Raw genomic sequence first — 26,822 nt, forward strand, 5'->3', positions numbered from 1 at the left:
TGACCATACCAAGTGTTCGTGAGGATACCAAGAAACCGAAACTCTCATCCTTGGTTGTGGGAATATAAAGTGGTCTAGCTTAGAAGTTCCCTCTAAAGTTTTATTCATACACACACACACACACACACACACACACATACACACACACACACCCATTCCTCATGACCCAGCAATTCTAGCCATAGGTTTCACCCAAGAAATAAAAATGTTGTATCAACACAAAAACCTTTCCATGAGTCCTCATAGCATCTTTATTTACCATAGTTGAAAACTTGAAACAAATGTCCCAATGACAGACTGTGGACATCTCAATGATGAAATACCACTCAGAAATGTACTAGTGAGACAGAGAATATAGATGGTTGCAAAAACAGTAATAGAAGCCAATATAGAGAGAATGCATACTTTATGTGATTTCATTCATATGAATTTCTAATAAAGAAAAATTCATCTGCAGTGACAGAAACAGGTCAGTGGTTGCCTGTGACTTGATGAGGTCTCTGTGGGGAAAGGAACTTGACTCAAAAGGACACAATGGAACTTTTGGGAATATTGGAAATGATTGGTCTATCAAAATGTATTAAGATCTATAGTTAAACCTGGTACATCTTGCTGAATATACATTTACAGAATGTAAATGTGATTTGGGCTCTAGATTGTCTAACTCCACAAAACATCCTGACCAGAGCACCTGTTCAATGGTGAGACCCACATCCTTTTCTCTGCTTACTGTACCTCAATTTGCTCTTTATTTAAAAAAAAAAAAAGAAGATGAAGAAGAAGAATTAATGGGCATTAAAGGAAGAAAAAAAAAAGGCTTTTAGAGATGTGCTGGCTTGCTTTCAAAACAATCATTTATATAACTGAGATTAAAATGTAACTGGCCTTTTCAGCTGAAGCCGATAAAGATCTGGGTTGCTCAAACTTGTTTTGCTGCTCTATAAAATCACTGCAGTGTTACTGGCACATCCCAGGCGGAGATGTGGGGCAAACTCCCTGTTTAAAGACTTGAGCAGAAGAGTTGCATTCCGAGCCTCACTGATGTGGTTGAGGGTGAGACAGGGGCTGGAGGTGCCCGAAGGCTTGTTGGGGGTCAATGCAACTGTTCCCATTCAGGAACCACCCTTTTGCCTGGCTTATGCTTTCAAATCTCATTTTAGTCCAGTTGATACCATTTTTTCTGCTCCAGGAATGCAGCCACAGCTATGGTTTTGGGCAAACACAAGAGTGAATATGAAGTCAAAAGATGTGGCTTTCCTTCTTACTCTGCCTCTTTTTGGACCATGTGACCTTAGAACAATTATTTACCTAGGTGATCTTGGTTTTCCTCATATGTCATATGGAATCAGTGCTCCCACCACACAAGTAGTTTTATTCAATTTTATAATGTATTTGAGTGAATCGAGTCATCCTAAGCCCTGAATAATGGTTGACCAGGAAATCAGAGTTTCGTGCAAAAAGCTGACATGTTGAGGCCACCCAGAAACAATGCAGCAGACAACAATTCCGCCCACTGAAGACAGGGAATTGACTGTTCCTCTCCAGGCAGGCTGGCCCTCACACTCAACAGAGAGAGTTTTGGCAAAGTGGTACAAAATGGAATGTTAGTTGACCTGGATTAAACATTGGGCTAAGTGAGGTTATCCTCTTTCCAGCTTCATGTTATCAAGCATATCATCTAAGCATAATCAGAACTGTGGGGAGGAAGGGGACTCCTTTGCAGACCTCTTTCCCCCACCAAGAAAACCTTCCTCAGTAAAAGTTGCCAAATAAATATCTCATTCAAATTGGGTAGCATTCATGAGATAAGACAGGAGTTCCGACAGGTTTCCAATTCCAGAAAATTCCAGACTTGTACAAATGCAGGTCTTCATACCTGAAATACCAATGCTCCCTGCCTTAAGGTCTAAGGATTTCTCCTCAGCACTAACGGTAACATATTTGAGGTTAACTTGTATTTTTTAAGAACGAAGCGTCAGAATCCACGGTGGCTGTCTCCTAAGGAATCCCTTTTTAAAATATTGTTACTGGATTGCTTTGATATAAGCACGCTGTCCCTTAAGATCATGTCCCTGTAGTTCCCTAAGAAAGGCTGATGTAAAAAGAACATGGTGTGAGTAATAACAGACTTATACACCAAGGAGAAAGTTAAACTGAGCCAGGAGGATTTGCGTCTAAAAAACTCTTCCTGCAAAGCCTTTCCAGGAAGTTACTTGTCAAGCCCTAGGCCACATCCAGAATTAAATCCTTTGCAAATCTCCAAAGTGAATTTATACAGAAGGGCAAAGAATACCAAAGCTATTTGTGGGAGTTTAAAAGCAAATTTTGGTGATAACATACAGGAAATTTGGAGAAAATTCATCACCTAAGCCAGTAATTGATGGTACTGTCTTTGAGACGCTATAGTTTACTTTGCAGTAATCTCAACATCTGCTTAAAAGTTCTCCACTAAAATTATTGAGTTCTCTTTACCTGGAAAAATAAATGTGTTGCAAAGCACTTTTGTGTGCAGAGTGGAAACTTTAACATTAGCAAATATGCTGTTAAAATTAATTTGTCTTACACTTATCAATGTCAAGCATTTATTAATCTAGAGACTTTAGTTCTCATAAGGAAGAAATAAGAGTATCTAGCATAGTGTTTAGAATTTAGATACTTAATAATGTGCTAATTTTTGTTGAACAAATGGACTATCTGCTCTATGCCCAGCCCTGCTCTTGGGAATACATAGTTACTCAAAAGTATAGGTAAAGGTCTAACCATGTCTCATAGAGTTTTCTAATGAATCTCATATTGGTTCAAAATGTTTCTCTATAGTGTTCCATTTCTCAAATGGTAAAATTATAATTTCTGTAAGTATATTTGTAGAAAAATTCAATTCTAAGTGTTCCAAAACCAAAGATACTAGCTAAGTTTACTTTTTTTTTGCCTGAAGAGGAAATTTTATGTACAAAATGTTGAAGACTGCAATGACAGTCACTTAGCAATGACAGTCACTTAGTACAGAAAGCAGAAATCAGAAAAATGATTTTATTTTTATCAGTGATATATTACAACATAACCTTTAATTATGCAAAAAACAAAATAAGCACTTACAAAAATCTATCTAAATTAAGTCAAAGAAAGTTCCAAACAAATGTTTCCTTTTACTAGAAATGAAAATCTTCCTTTTGTTAGGAGAGAAAGATAAAGAAAACTGAAAACAATGATTTTATAAAGTCATTTTTCACTTTCAAATTCTAGCCATGATATGCAGGATTAGCATCAGTGAGAAGCCTGGCTTCTATGTAGCAAGTATTTCATGTGGCTTTTATTTCAATGTTTTTCATATAGACTTTCTTGTTCAGAATACAAGGAGCTTGGCTTTATCACTTATATTTTCTGACTTTAAGTTAGAGTTTCAGGAATGCAAGATTTTCTTAAGAACTGACTGAACAATCCATTGATTTAGTGCTTGATATTTTTCAATAACCACAGAAAAGCCTGAGGATATACTCTTCTTTTTGCACTAAGCATTTACTTTGAAAAAAGAGCTAATTATAATAGAAACAGAAAGAACATAATCAAACTCTCGAATTTGGGGAAAAGGGTGTATATCACTTTCTACTCTGCTTTGTATCTTGGGTATGTTTCTGAGGAAATATAATGATCCAGTATTTTAGAAATGAGAAACAGTTCCTTTCCTGAAGAATCCATTTAGCCACTCAGAATGAGGATGGGCTGGGGACCAAGGGGGCTCAGGGTCGGGAGTGCAAGACAGAAAGCAAAGGAGTGTGGACTCTACTGCCCTCTAGTGGGGCTGGGCTCCAGAGAACATTACCCTGTTTCACTTGTTTCCTTTATTCTCTAGTGGCTTTATTTTCCCTTTGAGAATTTAAACTAAATGGAAAGGTCTTTAACCAATTGAAAACATTTCCTGGAGTATCAGGAATTGCCACGTTTTCCTGCATTAGTCATAGTTATCATCTGGTCCTTTATTTTTTTAGGTCACTGAGGAAGCATACCAAGCCCAGAACCAGCACTATAAAAACATTCCTGGAAAGTGCCCCCACCTTCTTCTCAAATTCAATAGCCTAGTTTCAGCACTGTATGCATGTTTTCTCCATGTGCCTCCATTTCTAATAAACATCTAACGTCCTTACACTTTGAAGCTTTAAGAAGAATTAAGATAACTCTGGCCCAATGGTGTCACTGTTGCACTGCTCGTACACACCTGAACTGGCATTGCTTGTTGAATGCTAAATGGCGATGCTCCTGAAGTAGGCCTTATATTTTTATGTGGGTGCAAGGTTATTTTGCCTTTTACATTTATTTATCGTGTATCTAAAAATCATAGGCTGATATTTAATTTTTTTATTCCTTAATTTTCCCTTCAAAGAGGACTTGTGCTTTTTAGAAACTTACCCTGAAGCATCTTAATAGCGTTCATTGCTAATCTATATTTATCAATTTCAAATGCATTTCCATTTATTGAATGTGCTTTATAATCACATATAATTGCAAGTGAATCTATATGCACAAATGCTTTTTAAGCTTCACAAAATATTAAATTACCATAAAATGGCTCTGTTTTGTCATCTGATATTGCCATCACTGTTACACCAACAAAGACATTTAATCAAAGTTATGCAGGGAACTTGTGCCAGTAAGAACCACAACAGTAATCAAAATATAATTTTGCCTTGTTTTGCTTTCATGTAACTGTCCCAAGACTTAGTACTGATAGGTGCATTCGCCTTATGTTGCTATGGGTAGGGCAGATGAAGTTTAAATCAACTCCAACTCACAGACACAATTTAGGAAACCAAGGACTTTTTTTCAAAATACTTGCTGAGCAAGTTGCTCATCTGCAGCTTTCTTGTTGGTCAAAGAAAGAGCTGAATTAAAAAGATCCTCCAAGTAGTTTCCTGCTAGAAATTTCTATATACTGATGACTATGAACTCTAATGGTGTAAAGTCTGAACTTTCGATAGGACAGTTCAATAAGTTAATGATGACAGTCAACTATTATTTATCCATCTTTGCCCCAACTTGAATTGTACAAGGTGAGCCAAAGATCTGGCTAACTTTCCTTCAATTAAGCGGATATGGTAAGACAGTATTGTTATAAGTTATTTCAAGTATTGAATTCTTTTAAAAACATCATTTTGATATACTTGTGTTAAATTAAAAGAGTTGGTCACTCATCGTCAGAAAATTTTGAGTTTTAGTCCTAGTTTTACCATAGAACTGGTAACTCTGAAGATCACTCAACCATATTAGTGGATTCTTCCCTAATTTAAATTTTTTTATCTCCTTGAAAATCAGGAATTTCCAGGCATGTTACTTAGTATCACCTGTGGAATGATGCCATGCCAGACCATAGGATATGATCAATGCTTTGTTCAAAGTTAACAAGCTAGAGAGGTGGTAGGTAATTGGAATATGAAAATATACCCAAGCATAGGCACGTACCAAATAAAAACAGCCAACTTGGAAACATATTTTACCATTAATGGACTGGCTTGTACTCGACACCACCTAACTGTCCAATATCAACTAACATGTTTCGCTGCAACTTAGTGGGTATGCCAAACACTAACCCAATATTTCCCTCTCTAGCTCCATGCTTCCTGCAGGTTGGACCATACACAGAGGGTTTCCTTTTCACCACTCACAAGTCAGCTAATTCCTCAAAAATAAAAACACAACTCCTGTCCAGTTCCTTTAGGAAAAAAAAAAAAATCTTTCTCAGAAAGAAAAAAAAATGTATTATAGCCTGTTAAGTTTTGTGGAGTAAAAAAAAATGAGAACCCAATCCTTCTGTCTCAAAGCTCAAAATTTGTTGGGGAAGAGAAAATATAGTTAAAATAGCTTCAACAAATCAAAGTCCAGTGGGGTAGAGGTGTGCTCCCTAAACAGGTATTCATTAGAGCTTGTATCTTACTAGATATTTCTGGTCAAACAGGTTTGGAAAAATGGTATTCTACACCCAGTGAAGATTTACAATATACTGCTTGCTGTATTTGACATTCTGATAAATCTGACATAGATCAAATCTTTTTAACTGGATTTAACCAATATTCCAGCAATTTATTTTTGGACCATGATTTGTGAATGCAGAAAATTTGAAAAATACTGTGTCAGAGATAAAATTTTGAGCACAAGAAGAAGAAAGACGAATTCTAATTAATAATAGCTACTGTTTTTTGAGTTTGGATTATGTTCTAGGTATACTTTCTATGAGAAGTATACCTACTTTAACATGTACCAGCTCATTAAATAGAAAACTTTGTGAAAAATAAAGAATTTGGGCTAAGTCTTGAAGAATTAATAACCCAGGAACATATTTGAGGAAAAGGTCATTCCAGAAAAAGGAAAGTATAAATAGAAACATGAAGGCCAGCATACGCCAATCACATTTGGAAAATAATAAAGCAAGCTATAGATTTAGGCTTCATCAGAATAAAACTTGGGAATCAGAAGGAAAAATTTGAAACCAGGTTGTAGATGCCTCAAATCCTACAGAAGGTATGACTTATCTCTCTATAGTAGAAAGCCTGAGACATACCTGAGCAACAAGTGGCATGTTTGAACAACTGGTCCAAGTAATGCCAGTGATACATATAGATCATAAACAATAAAGCCACATATTTGAAAGTAAAAATCAGGGCTCATAAAGAAGCAGTACCATGTTCACTTCTAGAGCTCTTGAACATGTCCAGCAGTTTTCTTCAAATTCTCTACAAGGAAGCCTAGTTTCCCTCAAACATTAGCATCCGAAACATCCCAACACTAGTTTTTCAGGTGGTTTATCTTAAATGTTAACAGAATACTGTATTAGCAGTGTTTATTTTTTTTGATAAAAACTGCAAACATGGGATCCCTGGGTGGCGCAGCGGTTTAGCGCCTGCCTTTGGCCCAGGGTGTGATCCTGGAGACCCGGGATTGAATCCCACGTCGGGCTCCTGGTGCATGGAGCCTGCTTCTCCCTCTGCCTGTGTCTCTGCCTCTCTCTCTCTCTCTCTCTCTCTCTGTGACTATCATAAAAAACAAAACAAAACAAAAAACAAAAAAAAAAAACAAAAAACTGCAAACATTTTAACCCATTTTGTGGGTTAAATATTTGGAGGTAAAGGAACCCATTTTATAAAGCACCAGAGAGGAGTGGCCAGATAAATGGCAGGAGGACCCATTCACTCAGAAAGATGGACACTCTGGCAAGATTTAAGGCAGGTTTCGGTCAGTGGACAAACATATGGCATCATGGCAATCTGCACTCCCAATCCAGATAAAGAGATGGCAAGAAAGGAGAGACACTAAGATAAGCCAGACATGTATTTCATTCAAAGCATGGGTATGTAAAAACAAACAAACAAACAAACAAACAAACAAACAAAAAAACGAAGCATGGGTATGTGGCAATGATGACAAATGGAAGGCAAGCCATGGTGGAAAATGTAAAGCATGTAGTAGGGGATTAGGTGAGATTCGGCAGATTTGGACAGAATTCCGTATGATCCCTGGATAGGGAACTAACAAAGGCAAGCAGATGACTAGAAAAGACAATAAAGGCCAAGGGCAAGGACAAGAACAGGTCCTAGACAAAAGAGATGTGGAACAAAAGGAAGTAGGGTTTCAAATCAAGGTAAGGCTGGTAATCAAGATAACCATGTTGATCTGCAGATTGCAGAATGACAGTAAAATCTTTCCTTTCCTGTCTCTGCTCAGGGCACCCTGTGGGGAACAGGGCTAGACCTCTGCCAGTGACCATATAACATAGCCCAGGAGAAGAGGGCAGTACTGAATTATCTTTGCAGTTCAAGGAAGGAAGATTCTTCCCTTAACAAACCAGTCTGGACATCAAGAGTCTGGCCATTGGCTACAGCATTGGTATAATATGTCCTAAGTCCATCATCAACCAGCACCTTCTTCATTCCTAAATGGCCCCAAGTAAAATTGTGAAACACTAGCCACCTGAGAGTTAGAGCTATCCTCTGTGCATGGAGACTTAAAAGTTTGCATTTTGGGAAATAGAAGTGCCATAAAGCTTGTTGCCCTGCCTCTTAGAGAACTTTCCACCTGGTAATGAAATACACTCACCTCCTTAACCAAAGGGAGGAAGAATTTTTCCCCCTCCATGTCACCAAACTCACCCAAGTCATCCAATGCCTTCTCTATCAGTTGGGGGACTTATGGTGACTAGTTGTGTCACACAGTGGGTTGTCCACAGGTAATAGGGTGGGGAAGGAGGCAGAGTCAGGAGACCACTGGTCAACTGCACGTTAACTGGCAACCAGAGATTGTCGCTCAAGGACACCAGGGGACTTGGTCTCTACCTCACAGCTTTCTGTTCCCTATACTGGAAGTTTCTTCTCTACTCCTCCCTCCACTTTAGGTCTCTCATCCCCTTATTGCTTCCCCCTCACCAGCCTTATTCTGATATAACTCAGGGGAGTGAAAATATAATGCATTAGGCACCCAAACATTTTCCTCTAACATTTTTGCCAGCAGGTACTCTGAGACTCTGCTTATATTTCAGTGTGACCTGAGGAAGGGAAAAAAGGCTTTTCGACTAGGAAAGAGAGAAGGGTGGAAAAGGAGGAAGGGGGAGAGAGATACGCAACATATAGAAAACACACATAATTACAGTTCCATGTATAATCCCCTCACAGATCTGCGCATTATGCTATACATACTCACATACCCTGCCTTGCCTTCCCTCAGTCTCCCAAGCATATTTTTTATTTCTGTTTGCTATAACTTATGTATGTCCTGAGACCAGGTAATGGGATTATTTTACCAAGAAAAGTGGTCAGAATTAGAGATTAAATGTATTTCCTAGGAGCTACTCTGTGCTACCCTCCATGAGTCAAGGAGTGCATGGAATTTGGGGGTTGTCCAGAAGTTCTAGGTCAACCTGGCAGGCCTGGCAGACACAGGTGGCCATTCCAGTTTGAAGGTGGAGGGAAGAAATGGGGTAGCACATACTGTGAGGGAAGTGCTGGAAAGTAGGGGAGGTGATATAATTTTTTATCCTTTCTTTGAGAGAAGATGATTAGGATAAGATAAAGGTCAATCAAAAGATTTTTAAGAAGGTTTAATGAGCATAACATTTAAGATTTCATAAATGAAATAAATATGTAGACTCCTTTTAGTTTTATTTTTCAGTTCCCAGACTGTGTTTCTTGGAATATTGCTCATTTATATCCGTAATACATATAGCTTGTGGTTTACCTATTGATCATGCCTTTATGATATCAGCTTTAGCTTTCAAGTCTATCATAAAATTTGTATCAGAAGTTTGGAGGGGGACCACACAAAAGCCAAAGAGACTGGGGAGCCTGGGTGGCTCACCTGCCCCATCAGCACAGAGTCTGCTTAAGAGTCTCTCTCTCCCTCTCCTTCTGCCTCTTCCCCAGCCCATGTGCTTATATGCTCTCTAAAATAAATAAACCTTAAATTAAAAAAAAGAACAAGAGCCCAAGAGATTGGTAAATTGATAACAAAGGTATGGGTAGAAAAGGCTTAGTCAGCAGGGATGTCACGTTTAGCTATGGAACACCAGGGAAAAATAGGACTTCATGAAATGCCCCATTTAACTCACTTAGCTTGCATGAATTTTGTTTGTTTTACATTTGCCAAGAAGGGGTTGCAAGCACCTTTTCTAGATGAAATGTTAGTGAAATTCTGAGAACGAGCTGTGGTCTTGAGCTTTTGTAGTCAAACAACAGATTGGAAATGAAGCCCTCCCTTGACTGTTACAATCAGATTGCCCTTCCCTCTCAGCCCAGCCTTAGGCAATGAGCTCTCAGCCCACACATCTGAACCAGGCTCCTTAATGCTGTGATCCTTCTTAAGGAAAGGTCTGCCATCACTGTCACCTTCCACTTCTACTGACCCAAACCAAACACCACACACCCTTTCATTTCCAGGAATTTAGCTCCTACTGATTTCTGAGAGAGTCAAGGAATCATTCTTCCTATAGTTTTGAACAAGAGCAACAATAATCATATGGACAGAAAGCATGTCAGTATTGCAAGGGAACTGCTCTAAGGGGACTTGAAGAATGCAAGAATATCCTTCACTAAAGGGAGGGTTGTTTGGTGTGGGGGGAGAAAGGGAAAGGTGAGGAAGATCCCACAGAGGATGTCTTTATAGTCACTAAGCCTCTACCAATCATCCATTTCTAGGAAACATTCACTGTCTAGAGACTTCATGCAGAATATAGGTACAAAAAGTATCTATTTCCTGGACCAAAGACTACTCTGGTTATCAACTCTTACCTTATTTATCTAATATACAATCCATAGCCCTATGTGTTCAGTTTGTTATTATTGTTGTAGTTTGATTATACTTCTAGCCAAATCTACTCTAGAAAACTATCTGGGGGACTGGGACACTTACTTAGCAATTTAATCCAGAAAATGAATTTCATCTGAAATATCTGGATCTTGGCTTTACTTCATTTCTCCTCTCAACCCATCTGTCATGATGCTTCTCAGAGGACTTCAGGTGGTTCACAGACTAAAGGAGGGAGGAAATACCATTTCCTTGCATGATATCAAGTACCCTTGGAATGGACTATTCTGATTATAATTAATATTACCTAAGATAAATGTCAAGGCGATTGAGAAGGCTTAAGTGCTAATTTTTATAAAGATTTATTATTTGTCCAGCAGATGGGGCACCAATTTTGATATGTTGTATAAAGTGGGTGTGATTAAATAAGATACACCTTAACACCCTTTTTTTATGATAAAGACTACTTAGTGAGCAACTCCAATCCATTAAGAAGAATTCACAGAAAGATATAAACCATACTGCCAGCTAGATACCATCCATTCCCATGGAAAGCATCCACTGGATCTAAGTTTTGGCAATGTCTACAGAAACAAGCAACAGTTACAACCTGCCCTTCATGCCCTTGAGACTGTGAGCATTTTTTTCTATTTCCTCAGAGTGAAAAATATCCATGACTTATCACTATTCTCTTTTTCTTATCACTAGTCTCATTTTCCCAAAGTTAAAAAGTTTTAAAAGAAGGAAGAGACAGAAGATACAAACCAACAATGGCCCCCATTGGCATTATTCTTGGTTTTCTTTGATCTGTCCAAATCTGTCCTAAACTGATTATATCACTTATTTATAATCACTAAACACTTATGAAGCTCTTGGTAATTATATGCAATTTTTGAGATTTTTGTAAACTCTGCTTTTTGTCCTCAAATTAGAATTAGAATTGACCATGTTCTTTTGTTTTCCATGGACTCTGAGGAAGCCCCTATTTAGCCTTTATATACAGTGGTAGAAATTTTATCAGAATATGCTTGGGGCTAATGATCTTTCCTCTAAACTAACTTTTTCCTTCTAAAAAAAAATAATTTTTTCCTTATTCCTCCCACCCTTCTGCCTCTCCCTCACCTCCGCCCCCCCCCCAATTGCTGAGCAGAACTCCTGAGCTAATATTATTTTCAATATAGTAGCAGTCCATAATATAGACAAAATAAAGCAACAAAGTACAATCATTTCCTATAAAATGTGAATGTACAAGACACAGTGAAGATAAGAAGGTGGAAATATCATACTTGGGAATGGATGTGGGTTTGTTTTTAAAAATTATGTACTGCAAGGGCACCTGGGTGACTCAGTTGGTTAAGTGTCCTCTACCTATGGTTTTGGCTCAGGTCATAATCTCAGGGGTTGTGAGATCAAGCCTCACATGTGGCTCCTCACTCAGCAAGGAGTCTGCTTGAGAAATTCTCTTCCTCTGCCCCTCCCCCTGTGCTTACTTGCTCACACATCCTCGGTCTCTAAAAATAAATGTTCCTTTAAAAAAATTATGTACTGCAAAATATTAAAAAATTATATACCACCTCATACACTGGGAAAAATGGGATACATGTGATTTACTAATAAAGTACTTTATTAGTAAAAATGTTTCACTTCTAGAGCTATATAACAGAAAAATGACAGCATAGATAGACAGCATTGGTCAATTTGGTAACATTTTAATCAAAATATCTATAAATGTATGGTTTACACCTAGTATGTAGCAATGGTCTATGCTTTAAGACTAAAAATGTTCACATGCATTACATAGTTTGACTTTCAAAAACCTCGGTGGAAGATATTATTCTCATGAAGAAATATATTAAGAAAAACTAAGTATCTGGCCCTAGTAAACACTGGATCCTAGTATGGATCCAATTCCTTTTTTCCTCCTTTAATTTTGGAACATTTTTCACAATCCCATTCAAATTCTTTAGTAACTAAATTTATATTCTCTCCAAGATTCAGAATCCCCATATGGAAAGTTAAGTTACTTTTTTAATATCTTTTTCTTTTTCTCATGTGGAAGGTGAAAAACAGAGAAGCTCGGGTTTTCCAATAACATTATGATAAGTATGTCACACCAAAAAAGTGATGCAGGGTCATAGAGCAAAGCTCACCAAAGCCTTGTATATTTTAGAACTTGCCATCACAACTTCACACGGGTACATCTATCTGCCAATGATCACTTCTGCACAGGTGGTTATAAACACTGTATTCTTTGGGATCTCAATTCCTTAATGTTTAAGGGTGATTCTTGGTGCTTCACAATGTTCAATAATTAGATAACTGAAAATATAGTTTCTTTTATGAGTACTCATAAACTATTTTATTAGCAAGTGGGTATTGAGAATGCTTTATAAACTTACACCATTCAATGTACAAACTTAGGAATGACTAGTCTGCTCTCTGGCTCAGAAAAACACTACTCTTCATCACATCCAAGGAAAAGTGTGCTGTAGAATCCCAAATAGAAGTTTCTATTTTCCCAACCCTCACCTAAATCTTAAATAGTATGAACTTACATATAGCTTGAAGTTTATTTTATTATCACAGGGGATCATCACTTGGGAGAAGTCCTGTCAAAAAGCAAATCTGGCTTTCCCTGACTCCTTAGAAATTTAAACACTAAAAATTTAAAAAGAATTTAACCATTTGTAGTACATATAATTTCTACTTTACATTTCCCCAAATGATTTAGTATCAGTCACTTGAGAAATAAGATCTAATATGGAATAAAGGAGTACCTGACAGACATTCTGATCTCACCAACTTCCTTCTAGAAGACTGGTCTACCAAATTAATTTTTAAAAGATTTTATTTATTTGAGAGAGAGAGAGAGAGAGAGAGAGAGAGAGAGAAACCTACAAGTGGGGGAGGAGAGGAACAAGTAAGATCCCTCACTGAATGCTGAGCCCCCTGTTGGGTACCTGATCTCATGACCCTGAGATCATGACCTGAACTGAAATCAAGAGTTGGATGCTCAACTGACTGAGCTACCCAGGTGCCTTAGTCTACCAAATTAATTTCTGCTTTGTTCTCTTCCTTCTGAAAAGGGATTGCACATAAAAAAGAGGATGAATGTAAAATTTATTTATCCCAATGAACACAGATGACTGAGGGAGATAGATTATGCGAGTGACAGATATTGTATAATTCCCCATTTACTTTTAAAACTAGATACTTGGCTTATTATGCAAGAGATGTGGCTAGATTGATAAAACCTCCCGCTGTGTTTAAAACATTCCCATCCCAATATCTTACTTAAAATATTAAGGAGTGGCACATCCACATTACCAACCAATGGGACTATAGTTCAATTCTCTTGGAATTATCTTTGCTTTTGCTTCCCATTCTAGCAGAAATTATGAGACAATTACTAGAATGAGAAAGGGGCACTTTACAAGTTTATTTTTAAAGCCAGAATATATATCAATACTAGTGATAGTGCATTCCAGATGACCCCCCACAATTCCACTATGTGTACCATCACAACCCTGGAGTTCATGGACTTTCTCATTTATCCAGTGCCATCATGTGCAGACCCTTCATTTCATTTGATACTAAAAGAACGAACTGTGAAGACGATGCTATTATTCCCATTTTACAGGAAGGAGGTAGAGGCTCAAAGATGTTAGCTGCCTGCCTGTTGGAAGTCAAGCCAGGGTATGAATCCAGGGCTTGGGAGCCAGAGGCCCAGACTTTTTAATATTTTATTAAATATTTCAGAGAAATATTTCAGAGAAATCTAGGGTTCCTTCAGCATAAGACATTTATCAGCAATGACACTCATGCAAGATAAAGTGGGTGTTGAGACACTGACAACTTCATTATATAAATACCTATAACATACAGAGGTGGAAAACCTTTAGAAAAAAATCAACTACCAAACAGAAGAAATAAGAGCCAGGGACTGATAAATTAAGGTAGGTGAATGGGTGTAAATGATCCGCATAGTTTGTTATCCAAATGGCAAAAAAAACCCTACAAATATAATTTTTAAATGTACAGTTCATTTTTTATTAACTCTGAGCTGAAAAGATATAGAAATTATATGCTCCTCAGCCTAAAAAACCCTCCACTTTTTTTTCTCCCTACCCCCACCACTTAAAAGTGGAGCAGCACCTTTATCATGCAATGAATGCCTGGCACCAGATCTCCTATTTTGGTGGAAACTATGTCTAAAAAAGAATAGTTTATCCTTTTATTTTTAAAATGTGGGTAGCAAATATATATGAGAAATAATAGGTGTGTATAAAAAGTCTCATGAAGGCATTTAAAAAAATCACTCTGATGCTAAAACTAGAAGATGCTGGTTGTCCTTTTAACTGCATAGGTATTCAATGGCCACAAAATGAAATTCATGAGAACTCACATTCCTTAAATGAAGATAACTCATAGAAAGTTTTAAAAAATTCACTGACATCTCTGAAATACCTGTAGCAAAACAAACTGTCTCTATACTTCATTATACTGATATATTTGAAGTAGCTACTTCTTAAAATATTGAACAAGAACTGGTCAACCCAGTTTACACCTACAGTGAGACATCAAGTAAAGTTTGTTAGGATTCAATTAGTAAATTCATCTTTCTAATTAATGTGTAGCCAGTGAGATGTAAACTTAAATTTAAGTATTCCCTGACTGCTTTGAGAGCAATCTTTTTCTTATGGGACTGATAGGTATTTTGATATTCACAAAAAGGACAAAAGACCATGGCTGCATGACTGCAGTAGTTACTCATTTTTAATATCAGGTAAATATTTAATTATTTCATTTAACTTACATAATTGCATTTTTTCCCTTAAAAAAAGAAGTATGTCAGGCTGTGTTTATGTATTGTGTTGCTGCACTCAAATTTGTCTGGAGCCAGTGAATGAACATATTTTATACTCAGTTGAGAGATTTTTATCAGTACACTTAAAGGCAGCAGGGTGCATAATTAGGTATGCCTGCCATCTGCATAGCCCTCCAGGTGCAAGAGGCATTAGCTTTATTTAATATTACCACAACATTAATTTTACTACATTAATTTATGTCATTTGTCCTTTATTTCAAACTCAGATTGCCAAAACAAAAGCACTGGAGGTGATGACCCAATTCTGGTTTTAGAGAAAGCCTTATAAACAAAATCTTAACCTCATTAGCAAGAATACTCTTAAGAACAGGAATTGACTGGCTTGCTTTCACATTTTTTAAAAAAGAAGCCTACAAACAAAACCTTCCTGACTTTGGTATAACAGAATTTTTCCGAAGACGGAGTATCTGGTGAGATCACTGTTGTAGGTGGCAATGACAGGCATTAGAAAATACTGAATCACATAATGAAAAGGTATTTTCTTTCAGTTCCTTTAAGAAAAAGAGTTACCTGCAGAGTCACCACCATTTTAACATTTGTACATTTGTTATTTCTCCCTTTCTTACAAAGTGAGCAGGCCTTCTGATCCTAGGTAGGCAAGAGTATCCTGATGGATTTAATAACTTGGGTTTTGCTTGTAGTTACCTTATACTTATGGCAAATGAGACTAGTTTTCCATTTTAAGTCCTGAGACACAATTCCTCTTTTAAATACATTTAAGTTAAAAATTGGTCTATATTTAAAGAAAAATATTTAGCAATTATATTGTTAATTACTAAATAGTATAACAAAATACAGAGATATAGAAAACATGGATTGCATGACAACTGAAATTTTGATATAAACTGATTTGCACCCACTTTAGAAGAAAAAAGACAATATTATACAAAAATGAAAAGTGAAGGTCATTAAAGAAAGCCATTGAATTTCTATTACCCTCTATCTACCAGAATAAAACATACATGCACAACTATTGCCATTCCTTGATAGATTACCCTTGCATGGTATCAATGCTTTATATACATTGGATTTTCCAAAGCAAGGTAAACCTGTACATCTTACTGAATGGAATAAAGTTCCTTTGGGTTAATGAAGTTCAGGGGAGTAGAACTTTGAATATCAAGCATTTCACGGTACACTCAAGTAAAAAAAATAATAATTTCTAGTACATTAATAAGAAAAGATGTGAGAGAAAAAAGTATGTTTTCCAAGGATAAGCGTGCTGTTTCTGAAAATATGTGTGAGTATGAGGAGAAGGAGGGCAGGGAGGGAAGGAGAAAGAACCACAAAGTATACCCAAATGACACCAGCCTTTGAAAAAATGCCCAGTGTTAAATGAACAAGTTGAAGCTCCTCCTCAAAGCCATCTAAAGCAGTCTTTTGATGGTAGTACTTTTAGAAACGTCAAGAAACATTTTTAGTGAAAGAATTCTGAGATCATTACCATGGATTTGCCTCCTTTTTGACAGAATTCTTTTTAAGGGCCTACTATTGAACTTTTAGTACTTCATCAGTAAGTAAAATTCTTAGATAATAGATTTTTCCCTAATTTACACTGAAATGAGCAATATGGACTACCCACGTATATTTTGAAGGGAATAAGCAGCAGCAATATCAAGTACACAACCATCACTTTTAAAACATTTGCTCTGCCTAGTTTTTATGTTGTTTCATTTAGAAATTTTCTTGCCGCCCACAATTTTTTTTCCCACTTGAGGTAACAGAGGCCAATCCTGTCTTACAAATAACTCTCTTTCAAAAGGGCAAAGTGAAACATTAATTCCTAGTAGACCAAATGAAAGAACATCTTTGCATAAATCAAGTGCGTTCCAGAATACCTGTCACTGACATGAAACAACACACCAGGGCTGCTGGAAGCAGGTGACAATAGTTTTGGCATTCTCACACCTAGAGCAAAAAAAAGGAAGGAAGGAAAGAAAGAAGGGAGGGAGGGAGGGAAGAAAAAGGAAAGGAAAAAGGGAAGGAGAGGAGGGGAGGGGAGGGGAGGGGAGGGGAGGGGAGGGGAGGGGAGGGGAGGGGAGGGAAGGGAAGGGAAGGGAAGGGAAGGGAAGGGAAGGGAAGGGAAGGGAAGGGAAGGGAGACGCTGTTTAGTCCTGTTTCCCTGCAGGTATCCTTTCAACTGCTCTATTCACTTAGCCTGAGATACGAAGAAAGACCTTAAATCACTGCGTACCATCCTCAGACAAGAAGCTAGCTGACCAGCTCTAAGGCAACTTAGGACAGCTTACCTCAGAGCAAGGAAGAGCTTCCTTTGCTTCACCAGACCTATGAAACTCCGCTTTACCGCTATTCCCCACAACAAAACAAAAACTTGTCCTTTTCCACATTTCGTCTTCCATGAATTTAATGTTTTCATGCTTCCGACTCCCTCACCCTTCTGTTGTATGGAGCCTACTGACTTGCAACACCACACGACGACTCCCACAGCTACATACCAGTTGGTGCTGAAATTAAACACATTATTATTATTGTTATCCTTATTATCATCATCGTCCTTTGGGAGGGATCACAAAGAACACCACAAATGTGTCGTATTCACCAGTGTGGTTTAATCACACAAGCAAATATATGGCACCTATTATGGGCAATCCACTATCTTGAATTGTACATAGCATTTATTATAAGGTTCAAGTCCTCGGACTCTACTCACTTTCTTCCACAGAGAACTCTTATATTTACACAAAATTATAAAAAGGAAGTATTTGTCACGTGTCTCCAATGCTGATGAATTTATATGCTTCTCAGTCTTTCCCTTCCTTCCTGTCTCCCTCCTCCTTCATGTGCTGACTTTGTCAATTAGTAGCAATTCAGGAGGCGAACTTTTCCTCAGTGTCTTTATATCCCTACAGTGGCATGCCCATGGTTTCTTTTTTTCTGCAGTTAGCATGAAGGTTGCAGCTAACCAACTAAAGCAATATTAACACCATGAAATGAATCATGACCTATAGTTTAATCATTTGCACGCTCAACAAACATGTTTAGCACTTCTCTTGTTAGCCAGGTACAATGATAGCAGCTGTGAATATAAAACATTTGAGACACTGTGACTAGTGTCCCGGGGCCTCCATAACAAAGTACCACAAACTGGGTGGATGGTAACAACAGATACTTATTCTTCCACGGATCTGGAGACCAGAAGTCTGAAATCAAGGTGTCAATAGGGCCAGCTGTCCTCTAAAGACCCTAGGGAAAAATCCTTCCTTGCTTCTTCCAGGTTCTGGTAGCCTCCAACGTGGGCTCTGGTGTGATTGTGGTCCCTTCTTCACATGGCCTTCCTCTGCTATGTCTCTGTGTCTCTATCTGGCCTTAGGGATTTGGGGTCCACCGTAATCCAGAATGATCTCATTTTAACTAAGTATATCTGCAAAGACTCTATTTCCAAAAGAGCTCACATTCCACGGTTCCCTGTGGCTGTGAATTTTGGGGAGACGCTACTCAGGCAAGTACAGACACTTAGCTGGGCCTGTTCTTCTGTGGGGAGTACTTCCACATATTGACTCAAACTTTAATTTGGTTCTGTCCATTCTGTATAAGAACCACAGAATTCTTATATTTTAGAACTCGGAGCAAGCTTTGAGATAAGATGACCTATCACTTTACAGGTGAGTGAATCAGACGGAACACACACATTCATTGGCTAATTAGGGGCAGAACGAGCAGAACAAAATGTTCTCCAATTCCTTGCTCAGTGTTCAAATCATACTTTTCTCATCTATTATTTAATTTTTCTATCTGAACTCACTTTAGGTCTTGACTACCCCCAAGAACAATTTACAATATTACTGCATTAATATAGCATCTCAGAAAAACAAATACAGGCAGGGCACTTCAGTATTAGTAAAAATCCTGGATGTAAGAAACAGAGCTTTTCATAATGATGCTGTCCAAAGTTCCTCTGGTTGTAACTATGGACACCATATGTTCAGTTAGACATGATAAAAACCAATTTTAAATTGTAAATCTTGAACAACCTAATGAAGCCTTTTTTCCAATAAAAAGAACAAAAAAAATACGCCCGTTTATTTGTGCACCATGAAACTTGTTATTTATTCACTTCAATTCTGCGTTTACACAAAAGTGCTGTAATAAAATATCTGTACACTACTTCTGTTACAAATATAGATAATATTTAAAGTGACTTTATATATTCTAATGTAGGAGTTTCACGCTCTAAAATGGGAATGAACACATGATAATTCCTCACCAGTTGTCTCAATAAACAGCTCCATCTGTTTCCTTTAGTCTTAAACTATTGTATTATAAGATGTTAATATAAGGCAATGAAATGAAGTTATGTTAATCCCCTTAATTTTTCTATCAATTTACTAATGGCACACAACCAAAATAATTACTAACACATTGCTTTTTTCTCTGTCATTAAGATTAATAGTAATTGAAAACCAATTGCACAGCACGCTAACACATTTTTAGTGTTGCATCGGTTAAAACCAGCATTAAAGATTCTGAGAGACTTCTATGTTCTTCCATGGTTAGCATGCCTGCTTTCTAGAGAAACTATAGTCAATGGTGGGTGGCATCACCATTTTACTTACAGAAACATGAAAATATTTTATAACAGGTCAAAAATAAAAATGAACATCAAGATTCACATCAAATGTGTTCTTTACCAATTTAGGGACACTGCTTCATATAATCACTATTTACTCAGTCTTAGAAACTCATTTTTGGATGAAAATATGTATGTGTATATTAAAGGTGGGGAGATACAATTTTTCTATAATACTCAAATAATTTAGATACTGAGAGTGTTTTTAAAGATTTTCAATAGAAAAAAATGTTTTATTTTCTTTTCTAGTTAGAAATGGGGATAAAATGAAGCATTTAAAAAAAAAACTTGAGATTTTCTTCCTTATTTTCTATTTTCATTCTCACCCTAATTTACTAAAGCCATTTCTCTTAGGTTAGCTTTAGAATTATTTCTCTCGTTCTCTACTAACCAGGTCAGCACCTAATTTCTTCACATGCGACTACAAAATGTCAGACATCTTTACAAAGAAAGACTGGATTCACCTATGCACACAGTCCATCCCTTTGAGTTTAGGTTCACAAGAATCTAAGGAGAAAGGAAAAATGATGCTAGCTTGTAAGAAAATCATTTCCACATGAGAAAAACAAACTTAAATGATACTTTCCCCCTAGAGTTCTGAAGAGCCTGATGAAGATGATGCAGGGAAAGTCATCCACAAGACCAGTTCCATTCTCTTCACAGTGTGGGATGTGAGCAAGGGGTTGTTGAGTTGGCCCCACTCTGCAGTAAATTCAGGAGAGAACCATCAAAGTGACAGTTCCTTTAGTCCGCTTAAGGATGGCAACAGCTTCTTCATGGGTTACCCCTTCCAGACTCTGCCCATTGACAGCAATGATCTGATCACCCCTTTTTAGACGCCCGTCTTCGGAGGCTGCTCCCTGCAATTATAAAGTAGGCTTGTTTGCTTCTCAAAAAATGCTGCCTTGCAGCTACACAACAGAAAAAGATCTAAACAAGAATGTAAATTGCTCTGCATGTACACACACATTGCTCTGGGTGCTCCACGGGTGCTCCACAGCCATTAAGCAATGATGAACAGACACAAAGGAGGTCTTGCTCCTAAATGGTTTCGGCACTAAGATTACAATTTCAGAGAGAATTTAGCAGTCAATAGATTAGTTGGATGGTTCTTGGCTGTTCAGCACAGCAGTTGGTGAGAACTCAAATTAATAAAGAATATTTGGGAATTTGCCTAGCAGGAATGATTTCATAGAATCCAGGATTTTTTATCCTGTAAAGAAGGCCTACAGAAGAAGACAAAGGATTAGACAGGAACAAAAGCAGTTTTACAGGACAAGGGCATCAGGGCATGGAGGCAAAGGTCTGCAGAAGCATAAAGCCCACATGCACATTGACAAGTGCAGGGCAGGGCAGGATGCAAGTGGTGCTAAGTCTAACTGTAATTCTTTCTGTGGCTTTGAATAGGCTGCTTGAGCTGCTTGTTCTTTACTTCCCAAGGGTATTGGTGGGGGTGGGGGGGTCTTCATATTTCTTATGGGCCTCAAATGATTAAGATTAAACACAGACATTGCTATTTGAAAAAGAATCCCATCTTAAGGCATGCTTATAGTAGGCAATTATGCAATTAAATATAAGATTAAAAATATGGAAAAGTTAATGAGGAATCCATAATGATGAAATTCTTAAAATATGTTCTAACTAGCATGCCTTAAATAAATTGTTCCAAGGCTGAGGAAAAGGACTGCATGACTCTTCTATTCACTGACAAATGCTGTTTGTATTTTTGGACATACCAATGGCTTTTAAAAAATCTCATAAATTAAGCCTTTAACTAGGTTGCTGTAGATACAGCACTTTAAGTTAGTTAAAAATAATAATTCTTTTTCAAAATAATGGAATTAAAACCTCCATAGGTAGGCACTTTAAAGGACTACAGTGCTAATCTAAAGCCCTGTATCAAACTGTTTAATAGGTCGGCCATAAGGTTTGATCCTTTGCACTGTAAAATCTTGAGATTCCAGATTTTCTCCTGTAGGAAATTATGTCCAATTTTGTGGCTCCTGAAAAGTGTCTAAAGAACATATTAACGATAATTATATGGGTTTGAATTATTTTAACAGCTTCACCAATGTTGCAATAAGTTTATTCTTATTCTAAATATCCTTAAAATAGAATACTTATTGTACCATTTCAACTAAACACAATTTTCTTCAAAATTTGAATTCCTTGATTATAAATAGCTGATTTACTGCAGGTGACAGAGCTTCTGGATATTCTGCAATTTTTTCAGTTGTAATATTTTCTATTTTATGCAATAAAATTAAACTGTAAAATAAATGCCCTATTAGTTATTTAACCTGCAGAACTATTTTATGTACTTTTCCACGTCTATTTTATATTCCACAACAGAAGAAACACAAAGAAAAAGAAATGCCAGCACTCTACAGCTTACACATTTAAAATGTCCCGTTTTCAAAAGACATTCAATCATAGGCAACCTGTTTTCCAAGGACAAAAAAATCAGCCCTTACTGTCTAACTAAAGTCCATTACTATTTTTGTTGCATATTGTCAAGAGTTCCCATGGAATTTCAATTTGAGCCTATTTTCCTTTAAATATAACTAAACCTCAAATTGGACAAAAATATTTAATGACCTGTTCCTGAAGGGAGTTCCAAAAGAAAATGATCAACTGTTAACCATTTGGCATTACCTCAGGCCATAAACTAATAAGCCAGCTGCTGACCACTATTAATGAATGTTTCGGGGGGAAGGGGGTGGTTAAAATGTGCAAGCTTACCTTCGCAAACACTGTTTTAACGTAAATGGGTAAGTCTCCATGAGGGCTGCCATACCCTCCTACTATACTGAAGCCTAAGCCATCTGGTCCTCGGTCTAGTGTAATAGATTTACACTGAGGAGGTCTAGAGGAAAGGGAAGAAAAAAAGAAGAGGTTTCTGATTTTTAAAGTCAAATCTGTAAATTACGGATTATCTGACATCCACCTAGAACCACTATAAATCTCAATTCTACTGACAGCGAGTATACTATGAGTATTTTGGGGAGCTTGAACTGTCGGTGCAGGCTATGCTCAGTATTTTAAATTTACTTAATCCAACAAAATCCTATTTTAACACCCTAATTCTATTACTCATTTATAGTTCCCCTAAACTAACACGTTCATGACATGTTCTCATTGAATGCTTGCATATTCTTTTTACAGTTTAAAGGAAGAAGACTACGGCACAGAGGACTACCATTAAATAAGTCATACATCAGTACTCCCAAGCTCAGAGAGAAAAATCTATTATCTAGCAATGTAAAGGCTGCCTCAAATTATTTAAAAATTCTAATATTTCCCTCTCTTCCCCTCTCTTTATATCCCAATTCTTGTGTACAACTGGGGAGCTATAAACTTTTTAATCAAAAGGATGATCTATTAAATGAGTTGGCAATGTGAAATTTAAAAAGGATAGGTTTGATCTGTTCCATGTCACACAGGGTAATGAGGTCCAGACTAAAATATTCCCCCAAAAACTCAGAGCCAAAAAACGTGGGAAGGTGAACAGCATGCTATCTAGCTATGTTCAATAAACTAAATCCATCCCATAATTACTTAACAGTTCAGAAACACTTGGTTTTCATATCTTCATACCTCATCCCGTTTTTACACCTTTTTGTTAGTGGTAGGGACACAGAAACCATAATACATGGACTCACCCTAAATCATCCTGAAATATACTGCTTGATGTCAGCGCAGTGAAAGAAAGACTAGAACTGGCAGGCTCTTGCTGATGACCTGTGACCACACTCACATCTCCTCCAGCAACCACCTGTACATGGGAGAAACAGAAAGAGAGAAACACGTTTGTGTGGCTAGAGAGACATCAGTAATTGTTCTTCAAAAATAGCTACAGGATTAAGACATGTACTTTACTGTTCACTTAATCATTTCTGTTAACCTGATATACAACCAAATAGAAATTTCACAAGGTCCAGAGGCCTCTTCCACTGACAGTAAAAATATCTGAATAATTCAGTTCTACAAAGTTTGATGTTTTTCAAACATGGTCTCATATGTAATTATTTTTTAAAGATCTTTAGAATACAGAGCCACTCACACCATTTAACCCTCTAGCAATTAATCATTTACTGCTAAGACCTTGTGGGGTTTTTTTCCTTTAGATATAAAGCATGAAACAATAAACACATCAAGATAAAATGTTTTTTACACACTTTCTTGGAACTCTCAATGTAATCATTTATGTTCAAGGGACTTACTAAATAAAATAACATCAGTAGTAATATTAAGCACTTTTACTTCCTTAATGCTAAAGCTTATGTGTCCTCAAGCTACCCATATTGGGAAGAGTGCTTGAGTGCGACTTTTACCTGCATTTCAATGGAGCCAGGGGCATTTTTCAGTAAGTTAACTGCTTGGGTGTGAGTCATGCCCTCAGTGGAAGTGCCACAGATAGTGACAATCCGATCCCCAACCTGCAAGGGAGACAAGGAATCAGGCATCTGTTAAAGCAGCCACAGAGAGTGAGACCCTGACACCTGAACGAGATTTCCTTCTCTACCTTGCACATCACATACACATTGCTCTCAGCAACTGAAATATAACCAAGGAAGCCAATAATTTCAAGAAGTAGCAATTATAAAAAGAAGCTGTACATAATGTTTGAGTTCAGTAGTCTCTGGGGGCAGGTGGAAAATCACTCTTCCCTTCTCTTCATTTCTCCTGGGTAAGACATTGCTTCCTATTGAAGAATAAAATATCTGCTACCCCTTAAGAACTAGAATGTCTTTGGACACTATAATTATACATGTTATCTGGAACTCTAGGCCAACTTTGGCCCACTGCTTATTTTTGTTGACAGAGTTTGGATGGAAGACAGCTGTCTTATTCATTGCCTTCACAGGGCAGAGCTGAGTCGATATAACAGAGACCCATTTGTCCCACAAAGACCAAAGGATTCACTATCAATCCTGCACAGAAAAGTTTTTTGGTACATGCAACAATCAATGTTTAAGTGTCAGTCAGTCACAAGTTCAGATATCAAAAGGGACTGAACCATTTTCAGTTTAGGGATGAAACTAAGAGGTGGTTAAGTTTTGAGGCCCTTTGTGACACATGAGGCCATGCAGATTTTACTTCATAGAGACTTTAATGAAATATTCACATGATTTCAGAACTGGGCAGTTAGCAAAAATAGGGCCCTGCATTAGCATAATCCCTCAACTGTGAAGTAAGTTTTGTATATTTTTACAATGAAGGTCACATTGATATTAAACTTCTGCAAAAAATTTTTTAAAGATTTCACTTATTTATTTGAGAGAGAAAGAGAAACTGAGCATAAGCAGGGTTGGGGAGGGGGGAGAGGGAGAGAGAGAAGCAAACTCCCCACTGAGTAGCGAGGTCATCTCAGAGCTCAATCCCAGGACCCCAAGATCATGACCTGAGCTGAAGGCAGATGCTTAACCGACTGAGCCAGCCAGGTGCCCCAATTTTCTGTAAAATTGATGATCAATTGCAACAAAATGATAGTCTTCAATTCAATAAAGTTAAATTGGCATTTAAACCAGTGACACATGTAAGGAAAACATTTCATCTCATTTCAAAGTGTTGTGAAACACTTTAACTTCTCTCACTGAGTTGCACACAAGTAAAAAATACCAAGAAACGACAGATCTTCCATATCATTGACTTGTCAATTCTCCTCTCTTCATTTTCTTTACCTTTACTCAAAGCAAGCTCTGCTGTGGTGGGATTAGCAGATTTAAAAGCAGATATAGATACTCAAACCTCCCTACAACAAGGGACAAGGTTCAAAGGGTTTATGAAAACTTTTGCCAGACTTGCAAGGGCTGCCAGGGTTATTAGCAGAACTTACTCTGAGTTTTTGGGTCTGAGCTGCAACTCCATTTGGGTGCATCATTGCAATAAATATAGGAACATCACCAAGTGGGCTGCCCACTCCTCCAGCAATGCTGATTCCCAGTGAGTCAGCAGGCCCCTGCCATGCAAGAGATTAAAATATTTTGGTCAATGTGGCATTTTAAATTGATGTTTGGTTTCTTTGGCCCAATATCCTATGGCAACTCAGGTCTCTGAGGTGTGAGGAAAATGAGACTCAAGAAAACTACATTACTTCATTTGACACAGGTCCTTACTGTGACTTAGGAAAATAAGCATCTGTCCAGGAAATAAAAGAAATCAAAACACTTTAAGTGAAAATCATGCTGTGAGGTTGATGAAAAGCAGGTATGTGAATGAAGTGAAAGACCCAATTTTGGAATCAGAAAGATCTGTATTAATGCCGGGGACCCACACTTAGAAATAGTGGGACTGACCAAGTTCAGCCCTCTTCCTAGACCTTCAATGACAAAACGGAGATCAGAGCAGCCCCTACCGAAGGCTGCAGAGATTACATGAGCCAATGATAACATGAGGCAGCTACAAGAATGATCAGCAGATAGCAAAGGTGCAATACACCGTAGCTGCTTTTACGTTCTCTCATGTGTACTGCTGTCAGGGGAATGTTTCATGAGAGTAAGAAACATTCATGGAAGGCAGAGGTTTGGTTCTCTGTGTGACAAGTGAGAGGTGGGAGGTGGGACAACATTGTGTGGGGTTGGGTGGATGCCATTTTTGGCAACACAGGATATGCCAACAATGATTTTTCATACAAGGTTCTGTGACCAGGAAATTCAGTGAAGACTGTATTGTGATATTTCCACTGTATACAGTGCATAAGTTTTCTGATGATACAGTAAAATCGTAAGACAGCTAATAGGAAAATATATATGCAGATGCCTCTGAGGTCAACAGAGTTTATATGGTTTTCTCTTCCCCAAGTTACCTTTTTTATTTCAACTGTTCTTAATCCTTGTATTTCAGATGCCACTGTAAAGGGTGAAAAATATGGTTATTAAAGTATTTTCATATTCAATTAAATTTCAGTCAAAGCTGGAATGGGACTAAATGAGATACATTATTATTTTTTTTTGAAAGAGCGTGCTCAAAGTTGCCAGTACACATGATTAAATCTGTCTCACATAGGGAATCTTTATTTTGGAAAAATGTGCACACCATCCCATTTCTTCCTTCTTATTTCAA

General features: G+C 37.5%; 1 protein-coding gene across 15 annotated transcripts in view; it reads right to left on the bottom strand.

Moving 5' to 3' along the window:
* Positions 1-19,208: 19,208 nt before the first annotated feature.
* Positions 19,209-26,822, bottom strand: part of MPDZ (multiple PDZ domain crumbs cell polarity complex component) — a 165,842-nt gene continuing 158,228 nt past the window's right edge. For all 15 annotated transcript variants that reach the window (XM_077911975.1, XM_077911974.1, XM_077911972.1 and 12 more), the window contains 6 exons: positions 26,566-26,609; positions 25,597-25,719; positions 24,092-24,196; positions 23,420-23,532; positions 22,500-22,623; positions 19,209-20,617 (listed from right to left, as the gene is read on the bottom strand). In XM_077911975.1, the coding sequence (XP_077768101.1) occupies positions 20,471-20,617; positions 22,500-22,623; positions 23,420-23,532; positions 24,092-24,196; positions 25,597-25,719; positions 26,566-26,609 (656 nt within the window). In that variant the 3' untranslated portion in view covers positions 19,209-20,470. The remainder of the gene's footprint in view (positions 20,618-22,499; positions 22,624-23,419; positions 23,533-24,091; positions 24,197-25,596; positions 25,720-26,565; positions 26,610-26,822) is intronic.

Source organism: Canis aureus, chromosome 10, assembly GCF_053574225.1.
Source record: "Canis aureus isolate CA01 chromosome 10, VMU_Caureus_v.1.0, whole genome shotgun sequence".
Classification (NCBI taxonomy): domain Eukaryota; kingdom Metazoa; phylum Chordata; class Mammalia; order Carnivora; family Canidae; genus Canis; species Canis aureus.